This window comes from Pygocentrus nattereri, chromosome 11 (genome assembly GCF_015220715.1).
Source record: "Pygocentrus nattereri isolate fPygNat1 chromosome 11, fPygNat1.pri, whole genome shotgun sequence".
NCBI lineage: Eukaryota > Metazoa > Chordata > Actinopteri > Characiformes > Serrasalmidae > Pygocentrus > Pygocentrus nattereri.
Genome location: NC_051221.1, coordinates 31,270,356 through 31,289,879, shown reverse-complemented (window position 1 = coordinate 31,289,879; position 19,524 = coordinate 31,270,356). Strand labels below are relative to the sequence as shown.

Here is a 19,524-nt window from a genome sequence, read left to right as displayed (position 1 = left end):
GGTCTTAAATTTGGGAACTAAAATGGCTGCGGCTATCAGCTCTGGATCTGTAAGCATCTCTCCGAAGCGTTTTCAAGGCCTAAAAGAAGTGCAGCAATCAAAGGCTCACAGAACTTGGAGGCAACGTTAAGTTGCTGGAGCTTGGTCCTTAGTAGAGTTATGGTGGGGACCAACCGTCCCATCTGCACACTGGTTTCGCCTTGAAGAACATCAAGTGCCTTTGCAACTGGCTCATTGTCTTGCATTTCTTGCAGAATATGCCAAGTTCCACTGGAGTAAACCTGTAGAAAGAAGAAAAGACAAACATGGAACATTTAGCCTACATGATGTAGCATCTTCAACTGGAGGAACTCATAATTAAAGGAAAAATATGGTCATCTGAGACATTTAGAAATGTAGTTGTGTTTCTACAAATCACATCCATAGTAAATATGGGGACTGCATACGTGTTCTACAGCATTCAAAGTATAAAACTGTGACTTAATCTATTGTTAAGTCCCTTCATTAACTGAAAGGCAGAAAAAAAAAAAAAAAAAAAAAAAAAAAAAAACACAACAGCAACAGGCCATAAGAGTTGGAGTTTGCAGTGGTCTTCAATTACTTCAGATGCAGTTGTTGATCTTGAACTTTTGTTCCACAGGCTAGAGCATTTGGCAAATGTTGACCTTGACACATGCTTGTACAATGGGTTGACCTCTGCTTTCAAAGCATCAACTGTGGACACTAAATTGAGAAGGTGGCAGGCTTGGGTAGCTGGTATTCCAAGTAGTCATCTTCATCCAACAGGGCTCCGGCATCAACAAATGCAACACCCTCAACGCTTTCCTCTTCATCGTCATCATTTTGGCCACCTCATCCTCTTCTCCATCACTCTCTCCTACAGGTTCAGGATTGTTGTTCTCATCAGTCTGCCCATAAATTCTGAAGGCTTTCAGGAAGTTTGATCCATTGTCAGTTGTAGTGCAAACGATCTTCTCTCTGACATTGAATTCTGTGTGAATATCATTAAGGGCACCAGCAAGGGCAGAAAAGGTATGTGACCCTTTAAGTTGCTTGCATGCCAGGGCGGCACAAGATCTCTGCAAAGTCTGGGGGTTAAACCAGTGTGCAGTGACACCAATGAAACTGCGGCGGTGTGCCGTCCAGCAGTCTGTTGTTGTTATGAACTCAATTTCCCTAAGGGCAGCTTTCAGATTTCTTCTTATTTCAATAGAGGCCTTTGTGACTTTGTTTACAACAGTATTGCGTGTCATGACATTTGTATTTGGCCGAAGATGTTGCACAAGATCAATGAAGCCCTGTTGCTGGACAATGTGCGGCGGGTGCAAGCCTTGGACAACGAACTTGAGGACAACTTTATCCACACTTGCCTGGGACACTCAGTCTCCCACAGCTTGGTTTGTTAGCAGGGTGGGGCCAAAGAACCTTCAGTGGATGACTTCTTTTGAGGGATGCTGAAGTAAGTTGCGTGTACCTCTCTAGACAAGTGGGGTGTTTCTTCTGCGGAGAAAATTAATGCACAGACACAGATTGAGATTCGTATTTTTTTCTCAAACTACAAGCTCAGACTATCTAGGACTTCCTCTGTATTAAGTGTCATGCTTGAAGATCATGAATGAAGATCAGACTACCAAGTTAGGGAGCAGTTTCACTGGTCTATGCAATTATGTTGAGCAGACCATAATATTGCCACTAAAAGCTGTTTTAGGACCACAAGCAACTGCTGGCATGGCTGAAAAGTAGCATTATTGATTACATAGTCTAAATTTAATTCATTTTAAACTGCATTTGGCTGATAATGGGCCCAACTACCAACTACCTCTTTACAAGAAGCCATGGGGCCTACTATATAGCTTTGCACAATTAACTTACAAATATTGCAAATAGCAATAATATAAGCTCAGTTAACATTTGGCTTAAGTCGAATTTCAAATCTCACAAAGAGCCCAACAAACGAACTTGCAATGTTGAATTATAGCCTACTGCTAGCAAGCAACCATAGCATGTGTTGGCATGAATCTAGTTATAGCAAAAATAGCAAACTTACCATTAGTACGTCACTAGGTTACTACAATATTTTGTCAATTAGCTCGTGGTGCTTGGGTGCGCAGAGCTTGCAGCGCATTCGAAAGGACTTGTTTTTGCATCCAACCACTTCGGAAAATTCATCCAGGCACGGCCAGGGATGTACAAGGGTTGGTTGGTCTTCCTGGCTACCAATCTCCTCGCTGGTGCTTAGTTGGGACACTCCGCTCGAATTCTCTTGAGTCTCTGCCACGGACATCTTTATACTAAGCCACATACGTCTGCTACGTCCTCGCTGGAGTGTGACGTGACGTGTGCAGGTGCGATGGATCACGTACAAACCAATAGGGTGTCGGAATATTATATGTTTATACTTCTCATCCAACCACAATCAAATTCACTCTATCCGGATGGCGCGATTAGTCAGGATAGGGGTTTTTTAAACGATGACACGCCGGAATGAAAACAAGTCGAAATGAAACAGCAGTAACGAGGCTTTTTTTAAAATGTAAGGAGTAGAAGTAAAAAGTCATCTAAACAATAATTACTCCAGTAAAGTATAAATAACCAAAATTTCTACTTAAGTAAGGTAATGAAGTATTTGTACTTCGTTACTTGACACCTCTGAGTTTTGTACAGTATTCTGTGTATTTTAGAGACTGTCTGTTTTCAATGAGTTCTCTCTGTCCTATAATATTTAAAAGTGTTATTCCGTTACTAAACAGTCAGCCTACATGAACTTATCTGTCTTCCTTGCTTTTTGTTACTGAAGCTGTGGACTAAACTTGAGTAAGGCAGGAAAAGGTCCAATCCCTTTTCTTGTTTTAGCCCTACACCTTGTGTGTCACCTTGCCCCTTGGAACTGAGTTATGATATGAAATGGGACAACCCTCAAATAAAGACGAACATTACTTCATTAACTGGCTATTAGGCGCCTGTAGTTCTGTAGGCGACCCTGCAGGTCTGCAGTGATGGTGTGAGAGGTCAAAATGAATGAAGATGTAAAGCTGTTTAATTCTGGGAACCTGATCTAGAGCAATACTAGTATTTCCTGACCTGCAGTACCTGACATCGCCTAAAGGTGGAGTAGTGAACTATAAATAGAGCAAGCAACTCTCTCCCTCTTTATTCATTAAATGTGTTAAAAGAGCTTGCGTTGCTGAACCTGAATGAGCCGGAATAGGTCGGAATACTGTTTAAAAGTTCAAGTATTTGTTGTATATAGTTTGTATATTTGTTGTATATAGCGCGTTTGTCGAAAACGCCGGCATTTTCTAGAGGAATCTGTTCTTTTTTTAAAACCAGTGTACATATGCTAGCTAAGGGAAAAGTTAACTTAATGGTGCTGTAGATAGCTACATAGCAACGGTTTTATGAGAAAAACCAATATGAAGCTACGCCCAGTTTATGTAATATAAGTACTAAAAGTGTGATTTAAAAGTTAATTTGTTTTTTGCATGTTCTCCCTGTGTCTGCGTGGGTTTCCTCCCACCGTCCAAAGACATGCAGTCAGGCCAATTAGACGTGCTAAATTGCCCCTAGGTGTGAGTGTGTGAGTGACTGTCTGTGTCTGTCTTGCGACCTGTCCAGGGTGTATTCATTGTTGCCCACCCCTAATTCCTCAGTAAAACGAAAGTTAGCTGTTCTCCAGCTCCTTGTTAGAATTTTCCTGTTCCACACTCAGCTTGGAGTGTAGTGGTCTACAAAAATTGGACACTCTTACCCTAGACGTGAATGCGCAGAACGGAAGGCTAAGGGCTAAGTGGTAGGGGCAAGTGGTGAAATGGGATTGGGCCAAAGAGTTGATCAAAAGTGGCAAAAACCATCCGTATCTATAAATGACTGGTCAGACATTTCCTTTCTCTTAAGCTTTACTCATTATGCTGTTGAAGTCTTGTGATAATTGCTCTCTTGCATCAACAGTTTCTAGCCAGTTTTTCCTAACTGAGATGTGTTGAGAGCTGAGTAGAACAGGTAGAGTAGAATCACTGATTGATTCTAACTAAGCAGAATTATGTTTAATTCGATTTTGGGTTCGTTATAAAACCAGAATCGGGCAGTTGTGTTAAGTGGCCTTTGGAAACTTTGACTTTCCAAATGACCTCACACTTAAAACATTTTATCTAATGATCCCATTAGATAATCTCTTTGCTGTCCTGCAAACAAACTGAGAAGTTCTCAGGGAGGTTCAGGTGAGGTTTTCAGAAAGCATTAATCAAAATGAACTGGTGGAGACCAAAGGTACTCAATAGATTACACATTTGTTTGATAAGGGAAAAAACCTTTAACATGGTGCATGTTCTCAGACCAGAGTGAAAAGATGAGCCTCATGCTGACTGCTAAGAACCACTCCATTCCACTAAGTGATGGCAACAGGATACCCATCATAGGACTCGGGACATATGGGGATCCACAGACAGTAAGACTCTGAATCTGTGCAGTTGCAAATGCTACAATAAATGCTAATGTACAAATGTGATTAGGTTTAATTGGCATCAAGCTTGAGAAGAAGTTTCAGGCTATTGTATACATTTTTCCATGTAAATAACTGTGTATTTGGTAACATGCTAATATTACAACTAGAAAACACAATGAGTAATTCTGTCTCTTACAGACTCCTAAAGGTACAGCACGAGAGTGTGTAAAGCTGGCAATAGATGTTGGCTACAGGCATTTTGATGGAGCGTTGATGTATTATAATGAGCATGAAGTTGGGCAGGCCATTCGGGAGAAGATTACAGATGGAACTGTTAGAAGAGAGGACATCTTTTATTGTGGAAAGGTACTGCAGTTGGAAGCTACAGCTCTTCCTTCATGTGGGACAAATAACAATGGACAAGGTCATATGTAGAGTCGTACTGAATTACAGATTTAGCCAGTACAGTATATGTACATAACAATCATATAAAAATAGATTTGTATTCAGTAACTGATTATATTAAACCATAATTACACATTTGAAATCCAAATGTATGACCACATTTGTTGAACGGCCCACATAAGTTTAAATATGATTGTGGGTCTTTTATCTTTGAATTTATAGGTCACATGTACACTTTTTAGGTAACATTAAAACAATGAATTGCTCAAATTTCATTTGAAGTCTTTGTTATTTGTATTTGTTTCTTTTGGGTTTCAGTTGTGGAGCACCTTCCACCCACCTGAGCTGGTTAGACTTGCACTAGAGAGAACACTGAAGACTTTACAGCTGGATTATGTTGATCTGTACATTATTGAGCTTCCCATGGCCTTTAAGGTAAAGTCTTTCTAGTAAGACTGAACAAGAAATCTTATATTCATTTGTTCTTAGAGTACCTAGAAAGCCCATATGATGGAAAATAGTAGTAATAATAACTGAAATATATATATTTTAAACTAAGCTACAAAAAGTTCTGTTTTGTATTTACCATAGTTATGAGATTGCAAGTGTTTTTTTTTTTAACAAGGTGCAGTGCAGGACAGCTAATCAGAACAGAGAATATTTACATATATCAGTTTTAAAGACAAAGTAAAAACAACCTGTTTAATTCAACATTGTAAATGTGAAAATTAATTATAACTTTATAAATCACCTGTCTATAATCAGTAATATAGATTATCGACAAATTATTATAGACCCTGTAAATCACGGCACCGACTGATGTGTTTAATGTTTTTGCTGAAGTGCTGTGTTCTTGTTTCAGCCAGGTGATGAATTCTTCCCTAAAGATAAAAATGGTAAATGCATCTACCATGAGACAGACCTGTGTGCTACATGGGAGGTGAGAGCTGCTTTATAATTGTGCAAGTCTTTGCAGCACACACTTATTGCTAAGTAAAGCAGTAACTTCATGAATGATTGTGTGGTGGTTTTCCTATTTTTGTTGTATTTCCTCCACTAGAGGTCTCTGCCTGTCTAGTACTGACTGTGGTTACTGTTTATTGGCTGCACCTGTTCCTTGTTTCTGTTGTTTGCTCCTGGTATACACACACTGTCTTTCCATCATCAAGACATGTTTGGATAAAGCATTTCTGTGCTAATTTCTTTGTGTTTACTGTTCTCATATTTCACGTCTCTGATCATCGCCTTGCTGTTTGTATAGTGTCTTGCTCCTGTTTGCCTTGGACATTTTCAGTATCTTATTATGGCTTCTGGTTGCTTGTTAATGATGTTGGACTATGCAATATAGATTTATTGTTGTCTGATACATTTTGTACTTGGACCCAGCCAGCTCCACTGAGTCATCTTTATGTTGTGTGCTGGATAGGCATTAGAGGCTTGTAAAGATGCAGGCCTGACAAAGTCACTTGGGGTTTCAAACTTCAACCAAAGACAGCTGGAGCTGATTTTGAACAAATCTGGACTCAAACATAGACCTGTTTCCAACCAAGTAAGTTCATTTATGCTTTTAATCTGATGCTGTGCCATGCTTGCAAATATGATCTAAAACTATCATATATCACTCACTAAAAAGCATCGCACAAGAGTCTGAGCTTATAGCTGTCTCTGCTAAACTCAGTTTCTTACAACTCACTATTGACCTAAAAAAATGCTTGATTAAAGCCATATAGACCCATATCACAGCTAACTATATCTGTACTCATAAGTGGTCAAACCTCTTTGGGAACACAATTTTAATACTTGCTTTAGGTAGCTTGAAGTGCTTCATACATACTTATCATCTGTTTCTCAATATTATTCCAGGTTGAGTGCCATCCCTACTTTACTCAGCCCAAGCTTCTGGAGTTCTGTCGGCAAAATGACATTGTCGTTGTGGGCTACAGCCCTCTTGGAACCTCTCGAGATGCTTCCTGGTACTAACTGGTCCATATTTGTTACTCTTTTTATACATGTGTTTTTCACTTTAGGCCTAACTACAACACAGAATTTGGTTTAGTATCCTCAGGAACAGTTGCAGCAGCTCAGAAAAAACAATTTAGTACTGATGCAAACTAGGCCATGCTCTCTTGATGAAAGTGATTGTGGGGCATGCAGTGATTTGATAAACAATCCAGAGTTCACAGTATCATATCTTATTGTGCATTCTTTGTTGTCAGGGTTAACTTGAAATGCCCCCCACTGTTGGAAGATGAGGTGTTAGTCTCCATTGGGAAGAAGTACAACAAGAGTCCAGCGCAGGTAGCCCTGAGGTTCAACATTCAGAGAGGAGTGGTTGTTATCCCAAAGAGCTTCAACCCTCAACGGATCACAAAAAATTTCCAGGTGAGTTTATAGTAATTCTTTTTGGAACTTTGCTTATAAAATCAGACTGATCAAAACTATTTATTAAATCTAACTCTAGCTCTGTTGCCTTGGTTCTTCCAGGCTTTAATGCTATCACGCAAATTTTAACATGTTAGTGCCATATTAAGCACGATTCTTTAAATCATGCCATTTAATACTTACTGTTCAGGTAATCTTTGATTGAAGTGTGACTTTGTCTCTAAAACGTCTTCTGATTTTTGATTACATCACCATGCACCAGCATTCAGGGGAAAAAAATATTAACTAACATAATGTTTCACCACTTTACCTTTCCCCTATCTATCATCAAGCAGAAAGTCCAGCTTGTTCAGAAACCCTTCCAAGCTTCTTGCATACTAAGACTTATTATTGAGGAACAACAGGGACCTCAATGCAAACTGATTGAGCTATATAAAAGTTTGTAATAAAACTGGGCCAACCGGTGAGCACTGGCCATTCAAATGGTTAAATATGAATGTGCTGTTTACTTGTGTGTCACACAGAACTGAATCTATCTCAATCATTTGGGATACATATGTATTAGAGACCATATATATATATATATATATATATATATATATATATATATATATATATATATATATATATATATATATATATATATATATATATATATATATATATATATAGAGACCATTTAGGCCAAAATCCTAACCAACCTCTCACACTCACCACCCAACCCTTTTCACAAACTAAGCATAAAATTAAATAACAAAGAAACAACAATGGAATAAAGGGCCATAAATTACTTATCCAAATGAAAAAAGCTGTCACTTTAACCTGAGACAGACGTTCAGAGGGCACAACTGGTTTCAAAAACTCAGAAATCTCTAAAATCAGGCCTATTTGTCGGGGTTGTGCAGAACCATGACTCCCCTTTGTATGCACATGCCTCTCACAGGCATACGGATACTTGAGATTATACTTGTTGTTTCTGTGTGTAAACAATGATTAATCCTCACTTCTCCTTTATAACAAACAGCACATCAGGACCTAAAGCCGAACACAGTCCCGCAGCGAGAGTTTAGTTTAATGTACCGAAGGCGCTGGTTGGTGCCTCACTCTGAGATGACTGTGTTGGTGAAGAAGACACAGGAGAGGCTAGAGAATAACAGAGATAACACACACATACTTTTTAGACTAAAAGAACAACCCTAACATTATTAAACCACAACACCGTTCCTTAAGGGGCGGAGCCACGGCACAGCTCTGCATAAAGCGCCTCTAAAGCTCTGTCCCTAAACCAGAGCCACCACATTATTATATGAACAATATGAACCCAGGACAGCGAGAAGTTTGGAGCTGTGACACAGTCACTATAACTAAGTTCACATCTGACATGACATTCATTCCTCTTTAATTTTGCTGTTAAATGGTGGGAGTCCTATAGAGTCTCTTCCCCATATCACTTCAGTTTTTTTGCTGGTAGAATAGCTGCATCAAATATACAAACACCTATAAAACATAACGTTGCCACCCCAAATTTCAGACTAGTCCTATCCTCTCAACACTCATGTCTGATCTTTTCTGTCTTTATCATTTTAACCGCGATCGCCTGATTTTTGAGCTTGTACGACCATATGTGCCCTTTACACATTTATTTCTGGTTAAAGTGAACTTTTTACATTTGCATAAATAGAATACAACCCTTTTTCTACTCGTGTTTTGATTATATGCTTAGTTTGTTATGCGACAATACACGGACCGCTATAGCATCAAAAGGACTGCATCTGCAGCACATTGTCTATGAATCTGTAGAACCATTTTGCCATGCAAAGAGCTCTTTAATCATGCAAATGGTTCTTTTTGTGTTCCTTGTTCTATATAGAACCACTGTCTTTACTAAAGGACCTTTTGAAGAGTCACCTGTTTTTAAGAGTGAACTACATATTTGACTGAGCGAATCAGAAACTGCTCATTTAAATGATAACTCTCTAGGCCAGTCAGAAAACACGATCATCAAGCTCTCTCATAGTCACCATCAAGAACGGCTTAGAGTGAGTGTGAGAGAGTTTGATAGTGAGTGAGAGAGGGTTTGATAGTGAAAGAGGGTTTGATGGTGAGTGTCAGGTTTGACAGCGAATGTGAGAGTTTGATGGCGAGTTTTTAATGGTGAGTGTCAGAAGGTTTGATGGCGAGTGTGAGAGGGTTTGATAGTGAGTGAAAGGGTTTGATGGTGAGTGTCAGGTTTGGCAATGAGTGTGAGAGAGTTTGATGGCGAGGGTTTGATGATGAGTGTGAGGTTTGATGGTGCGAGAGGGTTTGACGACGAGTGCGAGAGGTTAGTTAAAATTTTGGCTTAAATGGCCGCTCATACATATGGGCTAGTTGAACACACCACACACTAAAATGTACATTGCATAATGCTCTCTGTTAATGATCATTTTTTTAATTTGATCTCCCTCAGATATTTGATTTTTCTCTCACTGATGATGAAATGAAACTCATGGAAGGACTGAATAAAAATATTCGCTTTGTGGAGCTCCTCATGTGAGTACCAGCTCTTTCAGTATTATGAGAGGTTGTTTTGGCCAAAATCCTAACTTACCTCTTATACAGGACCACTCTTTCTCCTTTTTGTCAGCTAGATTCACTCACTTCACTAAATTTTGCTTACTTTTCCATCAGGTAGAATATATTTCAATTGCATTTGTAGGAATGATTTTATATATATATATATATATATATATATATATATATATATATATATATATATATATATATATATATATATATATATATATATATATATATATATATAAAATCATAAAAATATATTTACTTCTACCACATAATATGGTAGAAGCGCAGACTATCGGTCCCAGTACCAAAGTGCTCCATTTAGTCTGTTAAGAGCATTTAGTACATTTAAATGACTTTTAAACCATCCAAGATTGTCTGAGCATATGTAATCATATATTACATGGTTGTGTGTTCAGATTGCCTTATACTGAAATTCATTTACTTACTGACAGGTGGAGTGACCATCCCGAGTACCCATTCCATGATGATTATTAAGCCTTTATAAGACGACCAGCTTATTTGATGTCTGCTTAAAGGTGTATGGTGTTCATACATTCATACCCATTAAATTGTAATTGGCCAATAGGGGGCATTATCTTACCGTTCATGGTGTAATGTAAAATATTGTAAAGTTGCCTCTTTAAACTAATGTAAAACACTGGAGTAAAGAGCATAAAGGCATAAAGAGCCAGAGGACAGATAAAAAGTTCTGAAAATCTCATTCAGTTCCTTTACATTTTTAACTTCACATTTGACATTTACTTCATTTACTCATTAACATTTGCTGTGTATTCTGTATATTTGAGACTCAGTTTTCAGTGAGTTCATCTCCATGAACTCTGTCCTTTAATATTTAAAGGTGTTATTCTGTTACAAAAGTCAGCCAACCTGGAATTGTCTTCCTTGCTTTTTGTAATAGAATGCATTTGCGCTGTTTTTGCTGTGTTTGTGTTGCTATATATTGTGGTGTCAGGGGAATATATAATATTTGTACTTCTTAGCAGGTTGGATAGGTTGAGTTGGGTAGGTTCTGGGACTGAGAGTTTCTGTCACCCAAGTTTGTGTTCTGAGTAATAACCTTAGGTGGGACTAGGACAGACAAGTTATAGGTTCATAATGCATATTTCTGTCTTGAAAATAAGAGCAGTTTTCCTCTCTTGTACACTGGCTGTTGCGTCAAAATAAAGCTGCGTTATGAGCATGAATTCTGAGTTGTTTATGCTTCTTCTGTGTACATCCCATGCTATACTATGAATACTAATGGAAACCATTGATGATAAAAAATATATTCCAGAAACAGCCACAGTCACTGAGGAAGAACGAGTAGGCACCCCTTCCCCCTCTGATGCAGCTGAAGACATAGCGTGTTCCAAAACTAGCTTTTTTTTTTTGGACTTCTAAGCCACTGTTTTGATTAAAATGGCAGGAAATATATTTAAATATATCCTTTTGTTTTGTTATTTTAATCCACTCTGATTATGTTGTTTTTTTTTTTTTTTCTCAAATGGAGACAAAGCATGAAACTTCCTTACTGAACTACAGAAAGATTGATGATTCAAAGCGCACTTACATTGTTGACTGTGAGCTGTTTAACCCTTAAATGCATATCAACCAACCTCATAAAGAGATAAACCATAATAAATACATTATTTTTTTGCTTTTCTTTGTTTCATGTTCCTTTCCTTTATTCTTATTTATAAGGGAACCTATATACGTGTCTCTGAAATAATATTAATCAGAAAATGAATGAAAATGATACAGTACCACCGATATTGATCGGTGAAATAACTCAAACTGAGCCATTGTAGCAGCAAAACAAAAATAAATAAATAAAGTAATTTATCATTGTGGTATGTGTGAGAGAGAGTACACTCCTCTGTATACTCCTCTGTACAGTGGTGAACTGTGACTGACTATTGGAGATTCAAATCAGGCCATAAATGTCAAAACTGGGACAAAACATGAAGAAAAAATAATGCTACTTTTTGCTAGCATCGTTACAGGATTTTAGTAGTTTGTTAGCACTAAGCTAATGGCAATAAACATGAAATTTAATTGCTACTGTAGATTAAACAAAGACTTTCCATCTTTCACTTCAAGTTTGTGACAGACAAATTAGCATATTTTACTTTGTAGTAGTTTCACATTGTAAGGTCGTGAGGCTGGTGTTGAGCTACTGCTGCTGCTGTTTTCCATTTCTAACAGCTCATTGATTAGGCCACAGTTCTTATTCACAGTCAGTGACGAATACGAATCTAGAACTTCCAGAAGGCCTAGAATGATTTGTTTTTACTATACTGGTCCCACTTATTGCAAATCAAAATGTGTTAATTGATTCCTCTATCACTTCGTACATATTTGGGGCTTCTTTTCAGCTGTTGAAGTTCTTGACCAATAGGAAAGCTCACTTAGCTACATCTATCTAGAAACCACAGAAAAAAACTGAATACTTGTAGAGTTTCAATACAAGAATGAAGGTTAGTTCTCAGAAACCAGTAGGCCTCATCTGAAGGCTTCAGAGGCCCTGAGGGTTCTGTGCACCTTTGTCTCAACAGGATCTGAGAGATAATATCTATTATCTAAGATAAGTGAACATACATCTTCTTTCGGCTGCTCCCTTTAGGGGTCGCCACAGCGGATCATCTGCCTCCATCTTGCCCTATCCACTGCCTCCTCTACTTTCACACCAACCATCTCCATGTCCACCTTCACTACATCCATAAACCTTCTCTGAAGTCTACCTCTTCTTCTTCTGCCCGGCAGCTCCATCTCCAATATTCTTTGCCCAATATATCCACTATTCCTCCTCAACACATGTCCAAACCATCTCAACCTGGCCTCTCTGGCTTTATCTCCAAACTGCTCCACCTTCACTGTCCCTCTGATCTGCTCATTTCTAATCTTGTCCATCCTTGTCACTCCCAACGAAAATCTCAGCATCTTCATCTCCGCCACCTCCAGCTCAGCCTCCTGTCTTTTAGACAGAGCCACAGTCTCCAAACTATACATCATAGCAGGACGCATTACTGTCTTGTAAACAGACAAGTTTACATACATAATTCCTGGAAATTCATTGGAAATGCATATGAATTTAAATCACTGGAGTGACTTCATGTGTGTTGAAGTGTTAGTTTAACAGTTTTCAAATGTCTACACAAGTGTAACTTTCAACCACTTGCTCCTGGATAACATCATCGATTCTATTCAAGCGCTATCATGAACATCCTGTGTATTGGATTCTGAACATTTTGTCAGAAATGATTGATGTCACTATGAACTGAATTTCTTCTTAATAAAAGCAAGATAGTGACAGCTATCTTAATTCTTCTGGAACACATTCAAGGAGGCAATTCCATAGGTGTTCTGTAAACAATCCAATGTACTGAACACAAGGCACACCTAGATCACTGAGGAGACAACTGCAGTGTCTCATCTGACCATTCAGTCTTAAAATGTGTTCGGTGTTTGTCCTTGAAGTAACAATGGCCATGCAATGACTGGTTCAGTTGAAGCTCTTATTATTTTTAAAGAAAAGCTTTTATGAAAGAGGTCTCCCACTGTTTCTTTTGGGCCACTGAACAACGGTAATTATTCACTCTATAGGAGTTCTGTAACTGCATGCTTAAACTCATAATTAAGGCAGGCTTGTTATGCCTAAGGCTGTATGATTTTAATAAGGGGAGACAGAGCATCTTCTTCGGATGAGGGCATGGCTAGTCAGTGACCTGTGCCACCAGAGTGAGGAACAGTCTGGACTGTAAATGTCTGAGAGGAAAAACACAATCTCTTGCTCTGCCCATTCCTGTGAAGTGTTGGAAAATCACATAGTGTAACAATTACTTTAGACAAGTGCTTTTGGCCTTTTTTCAGATAAGTGAAATGGAATGTGAGTGCAGTAAAACTTCTAGAGAACACAATATGACCTGTAATGTAGTTGTGGAATGCCGGAAATCAACTCTTTTACACACTTAAAAAGATGGTTCTTCATGTGTTCTTACATATTAATAATAAAGGCACTGGTTCAATTGAGAAAAGTGAGTTATATAAAGAACCATACACCTATATGGTTCTTTGTGTAACACGGAGCGAGGAGGCGGATGCATATGCTGAGATAAGCGAGATTTATTAGGGGCAAATCCAGGGTCATGGTCAAGAGAGTCCAGGGTCGTAGAGCCAACACGGATAGATTGGGGGGCAGACATGACATAAACCAGAATAAACACAGCAAACAGAGACCGAGACATCAAACAAAGACCGGGAAACACAGAGCTTAAATACACAGGGATAACGAGGGTCAGGTGAAAACAATCAGGGTGGAGTAACCAAACAGGGGGCAGGACTAAAACCAAAACAAAGGCACATGGAAGACCAAAACAAAGGAGCGCATGGAGTAGTGGGAGGAGCCAAATGTGACACTTTGCATGGTGAAATGGTTCTTCAGATTGATGGAGAATGTATTGTAGATGGTTCGATATAGCACCAAAATGGGTCCCACTATTGTTTCAAATCAAAGAACCCTTTTTTGGTACAATATAGACACTTTTTGCCAAGAGTGTATGTTTTCGTCTTTAGCATGACATTAGCTAATTTTGTTAATGTTTCACTTTTGGAGACAATCGTACTGTAGTCTGGTCATTTTTGCAGTATATTCTTACTGTGTAGGTCTTTTCTTTTTTCTTTTATTTCTTTTTCACTTTTTTCTCTCCTTCTGGTGGCCTAACAGTCAGTTTTTGCATTATAGTCCATTATAGAAAAAGAATATTACCTACAGGGTTTTAGGAAAATTATTTGTGTTAATACAGTAATCGCATTATTCAATCTTTTGACCATCTTGACCATCTTGTATTACAAGTTAAAAAGTATAAAATAAACTGTCATTTAAATACAGTGGTTGTACACTTTAACTATATTTTAATATACACTTAGTAGTGCAGTGAAGGAAGGTTACATATACAACCTCATTTCCAAAAAAGTTGAGATTCTGTGCAAAATGTAAATAAACATAAAATGCAATGATGTACAAATCATATAAACCCTATATTTAATTGAAAATAGTACAAAGACAGAGAAATTATATGTTTAAAAATATATATGCCATATATATGTATAATGTATTGTATAGTGTATAGAGCACTGTGCTCTGTCTCACACATATACACTTATTTTTTTACTTATCCAACCGTGAATGCATACTTAAATATATGCCATTTTGAATTTGATGCCATGTTCCAAAAAAGTTGAAATGGGGCAACAAAAGGATGGTAAAGTTGTGTAATGCTGAAAAACACCTTGAGATTGACTGGCAGCAGGTCAGTACAATGATTTGGATATAAAAAAGCATATCAGGCTTAGTCTTTCAGAGCTGAAGATGAGGAGGGGTCCACCACTCTGTGAAATGTGTGCATGAGCACATAGTGCAATAATTTAAGAATAACATTTCTCAATGTAAAATAGCAAGGAACTGTTGTTTTTCATCATCTAGAGTACATAGAAACAATAAAAGATTCAGAGAATCCACAGAAATTTCTGTATGCAAGGGACAAGGCCAAAAAACAGTATTTGCTAGTCTCATGATGTGGTGCCTCAAGTGGCACTTCATTAAAAACAGATATGATTCTGTAGTGGAAATCACTGCATGGGCTCAGAAACGCTTCTGAATACCATTGTATATGAAAACAGTTTGTTGCTACTTCCACAAATGTAAGTTAAAAAACACAATGAAGAAACCAGAAATAAACAGGATCCAGAAATACTGCCACCTTCTCTGGGCCCGAGCTCATTTAAAATGGACTGTGGTGAAGTGGAAAAGTGTCCTGTGGTCAGAAGAATCAACATTTGAAATTCTTTTTGGAAATTATGGACACTATGTCCATCGGGCTAAAGACCACTCAGCTTTTTATCAGTGCACAGTTCAAAACCAGTATTCATGATGGCTCCCCCATTAGTGCGTATGGCATGAGTGACATGCACATCTGTGAAGGTGGCAATAATGCTGAACGATATATAGATGTTTGGCAACATATGCTGCCATCCAGACAATTTCTTTTTCAGGGAAGGCCTTGCTTATTTCAGCAAAGCAGTGTCAAACCACATTCTTGATGTATTACAGCAGCATTGCTAACCAGACCTGACTGCAGTTGAGACCTGTACCCCTGATAAAATTTGGTACATTATTAAATGAAAAATATGATAAAAGAGATTCATTGCAAGAGCACAAGACAGCTTCAGCAAATATACTAGACTGAATTTGTAAATGCTAAATGTACACTTGGACTATAAAACTTGATATACTACTTATGTGATTAAAGAGCACACAGCATCAATAGTATTACTTAAGTATTAAGTGACCCTTATTAGTCCCACAATGGGGAAATTTCACCTCCGCATTTAACCCATCCATGAAGTGAAACACCACATGCACTCTAGTGAGCACACACACGCTAGGGGGCTGTGAGCACACTTGCCCGGAGCAGTGGGCAGCCCTATCCGCAGTGCCCGGGGAGCAGTTTTGGGTTAGGTGTCTTGCTCAAGGACACCTCAATCATGTGCTGTCGGCTCTGGGGATCGAACCAGTGACCTTCCGGTCACGAGGCTGGTTCCCTAACCTCGAGCCCATGACTGCCCCCAAAGATACTTTTAGCACAATTTAAAAGTACTTTTCAGTTTTCTGTTCAGTTTAGCAGCATAGACTAGTATACTTAAATCATATCATAAAAGTGGCAAAAATAACACACGATTAGTATATATAGGATACATAAAGCATGACTTTAATATATAACAAGTACACATGAGCAGTGATTTAGTACAGTTTGGTGGTTCCAAAATAACGTAAGTATTTTACATTTTTAGCTGTACTTCACCAGAAACGTTAAACAAACTCCCCTAGTTAAACTAGTTACTTAGCAGACCGTTCTGAAGAAGTGCTCTAAAAGGAACACCAGTGTAAACAGACAGTGTGAGTATACAAAAACTACAACAACTGAATCTTCAAGGCTTGTGGGCTCAAGGGGTCCTTACAATTAATATCCATCCATCCATCCATTATCTTCCGCTTCTCCGGGGTTCGGGTCGCGGGGCCAGCATCCTAAGCAATGAAGCCCAGACCTCCCTTTCCCCAGCCACTTCCACCAGCTCTCCAAGGGGGATTCCGAGGTGCTCCCAGGCCAGCTGGGCGATATAGTCGCGCCAGCGTGTCCTGGGTCTTCCCCGGGGTCTCCTCCCAGGTGGACTCGCCTGTGACACCTCCCGAGGGAGGCGTCCAGGAGGCATCCTAACCAGATGCCTGAACCACCTCAGCTGGCTCCTCTCGACGTGAAGAAGCAGCGGCTCTACTCCGAGTCCCTCCCAGATGACTGAACTTCTCACCCTATCTCTAAGGGAGAGTCCAGACACCCTGCGGAGGAAACTCATTTCGGCCGCTTGTATTCGCGATCTTATTCTTTCGGTCATTACCCAAAGCTCATGACCATAGGTGAGGGTGGGAACGTAGATCAACCGGTAAATCGAGAGCCTTGCCTTATGGCTCAGCTCTTTCTTTACCACAACAGACCGGTAAAGAGCCCGCATCACTGCTGACCCAGCACCAATCCGCCTGTCAATCTCCCGCTCCCTTGTACCATCACTCGTGAACAAGACCCCGAGATACTTGAACTCCTCCACTTGAGGCAAGAGCCTATCCCCGACCCAGAGAGGGCTCTCCACCCTTTTCCGCCTGAGAACCATGGTCTCGGATTTAGAGGTACTGATTCTCATCCCAGCCGCTTCACACTCGGCTGCAAACCGATCCAGCGAAAGCTGAAGTTCGCGGCCTGATGTCCCCAATAGGACCACATCATCTGCAAACAGCAGCGATGTGACCCTGAGGTCACCAAACCGGACACCCTCCATCCCTTGACTGCGCCTAGAAATTCTATCCATAAAAATTATGAATAGAATCGGTGACAAAGGGCAGCCCTGACGGAGTCCAACTCTCACTGGGAACGAGTCTGACTTACTGCCGGCTATGCGAACCAAACTCCAGCTTTGTTTGTACAGGGCCTGAACGGCTCGTAGCAAAGAGCCATGTACCCCATACTCCCGAAGCACCTCCCACAGAATACCCTGGGGAACACAGTCCAATGCCTTCTCCAAATCCACAAAGCACATGTGGACTGGTTGGGCAAACTCCCATGAACCCTCCAGAATCCTGGAGAGGGTGAAGAGTTGGTCCAGTGTTCCACGACCAGGGCGGAACCCGCACTGTTCCTCCTGGATCCGAGGTTCGACTATAAGCCGGACTCTCTTCTCCAGTACCCCTGCATAGACCTTACCAGGGAGGCTGAGGAGTGTGATTCCCCTGTAGTTGGAACACACCCTCCGGTCCCCTTTTTTAAAAAGAGGCACCACCACCCCAGTCTGCCAATCCAGTGGCACCGCCCCCGATGTCCACGCAATGTTGAAAAGGCGTGTCAGCCAAGACAGCCCCACAACATCCAGAGCCTTGAGGAACTCAGGGCGGATCTCATCCACCCCTGGAGCCTTGCCACCAAGGAGCTTTTTAACTACCTTAGCGACTTCGGCCTCAGTAATGGACAAGCCTATTCCCATGTCCCCAGACTCAGCCTCCTCACTGGAGAACGTGTCGGTGGGATTGAGAAGGTCCTCAAAGTATTCCTTCCACCGCCCAATGACGTCTTCAGTCGAAGTCAGCAGCACACCATCTCCACTCAGCTCCTCTCTTTACCCGAGTGTCCAAAACACATGGCCGCAAGTCTGATGACATGACTACAAAGTCAATCATTGAACTGCGGCCTAGGGTGTCCTGGTGCCATGTGCACTTATGGACATCCTTGTGTTCAAACATGGTGTTCGTGATGGACAAACTGTGGTTTGCGCAGAAGTCCAAAAACTGAACACCACTCGGGTTCAGATCAGAGAGGCCATTCCTCCCAATCACACCCCTCCAGGTCTCACTGTCATTGCCCACGTGAGCGTTGAAGTCCCCCAGTAGGACAATAGTCTCCAGGAGGAGTACTTTCAAGCACCCTTCCCAAGGACTCTAAGAAGGCTGGGTACTCTGAACTGCTGTTCGGTGCATAAGCACAGACAACAGTCAGGACCCGTTCCCCAACCCGAAGGCGTAGGGAAGCTACCCTCTCGTCCACCGGAGAAAACCCCAACATACAGGCACCGAGTCAAGGGGCTATGAGAAAGCCCACACCTGCCCGCCGCCTCTCACCATGGGCAACTCCAGAAAAGAATAAAGTCTCAAGGAGATTGGACCCAGAGCCCAAGCTGTGTGTTGAGGTGAGCCCGACTATATCTAGCCGGTATCTCTCAACCTCGCGCACCAACTCAGGCTCCACAATTAATATGGAAATTAAAAAAAAAAAAAGATGCCACAGGATGTTTCTAATCCATATAGTTGAACCAAACTGGATATACACCAAAAGCATGATGTAATGTCATACAGTATGCAAGTACATACTGTATGTATTCACATATTTATTTGCAATATTGCAACTATTGAAACAGCCTCTTGATCATTTCACCCAAAGCCATTGCCAAGTGTCTCTGAGTGCTGTGGCCTTGCAGTGTTTTAATGTCAGTTCAGTCAGTGTGGTCTGGCCAGGGTGGTCTTCTGACCCAGTGCCATATTCTCCCTGCTCAGCCTCCTTTCTCACTAAAGACAGACACTTTGTGAGCAGAATGGGAGAGTAAAGAGTTATGCAATCTTTCAATCACTCTCAGAG

The 19,524-nt window shown here is 40.3% G+C and overlaps 1 protein-coding gene across 6 annotated transcripts; it reads left to right on the top strand.

Annotated features, from left to right (window-relative positions):
• The first annotated feature begins 1,373 nt into the window (after positions 1–1,373).
• Positions 1,374–10,998, top strand: LOC108429446 (aldo-keto reductase family 1 member D1-like). 6 transcript variants are annotated; one of them, XM_017701179.2, is made up of 11 exons: positions 1,374–3,208; positions 4,165–4,217; positions 4,332–4,444; positions 4,640–4,807; positions 5,165–5,281; positions 5,709–5,786; positions 6,273–6,395; positions 6,710–6,819; positions 7,063–7,228; positions 9,678–9,760; positions 10,246–10,998. In XM_017701179.2, exons 3-11 carry the CDS (start codon positions 4,346–4,348, stop codon positions 10,286–10,288), a joined length of 987 nt encoding a protein of 328 aa, XP_017556668.1. In that variant the 5' UTR covers positions 1,374–3,208; positions 4,165–4,217; positions 4,332–4,345; the 3' UTR covers positions 10,289–10,998. The 6 variants fall into 6 exon arrangements, with proteins under 6 accessions (XP_017556668.1, XP_017556669.1, XP_017556667.1 ...); XM_017701180.2 differs by lacking the exon at positions 4,165–4,217 and having other exon boundaries at positions 4,337–4,444; XM_017701178.2 differs by lacking the exon at positions 4,165–4,217.
• The last annotated feature ends 8,526 nt before the right edge of the window (positions 10,999–19,524 follow it).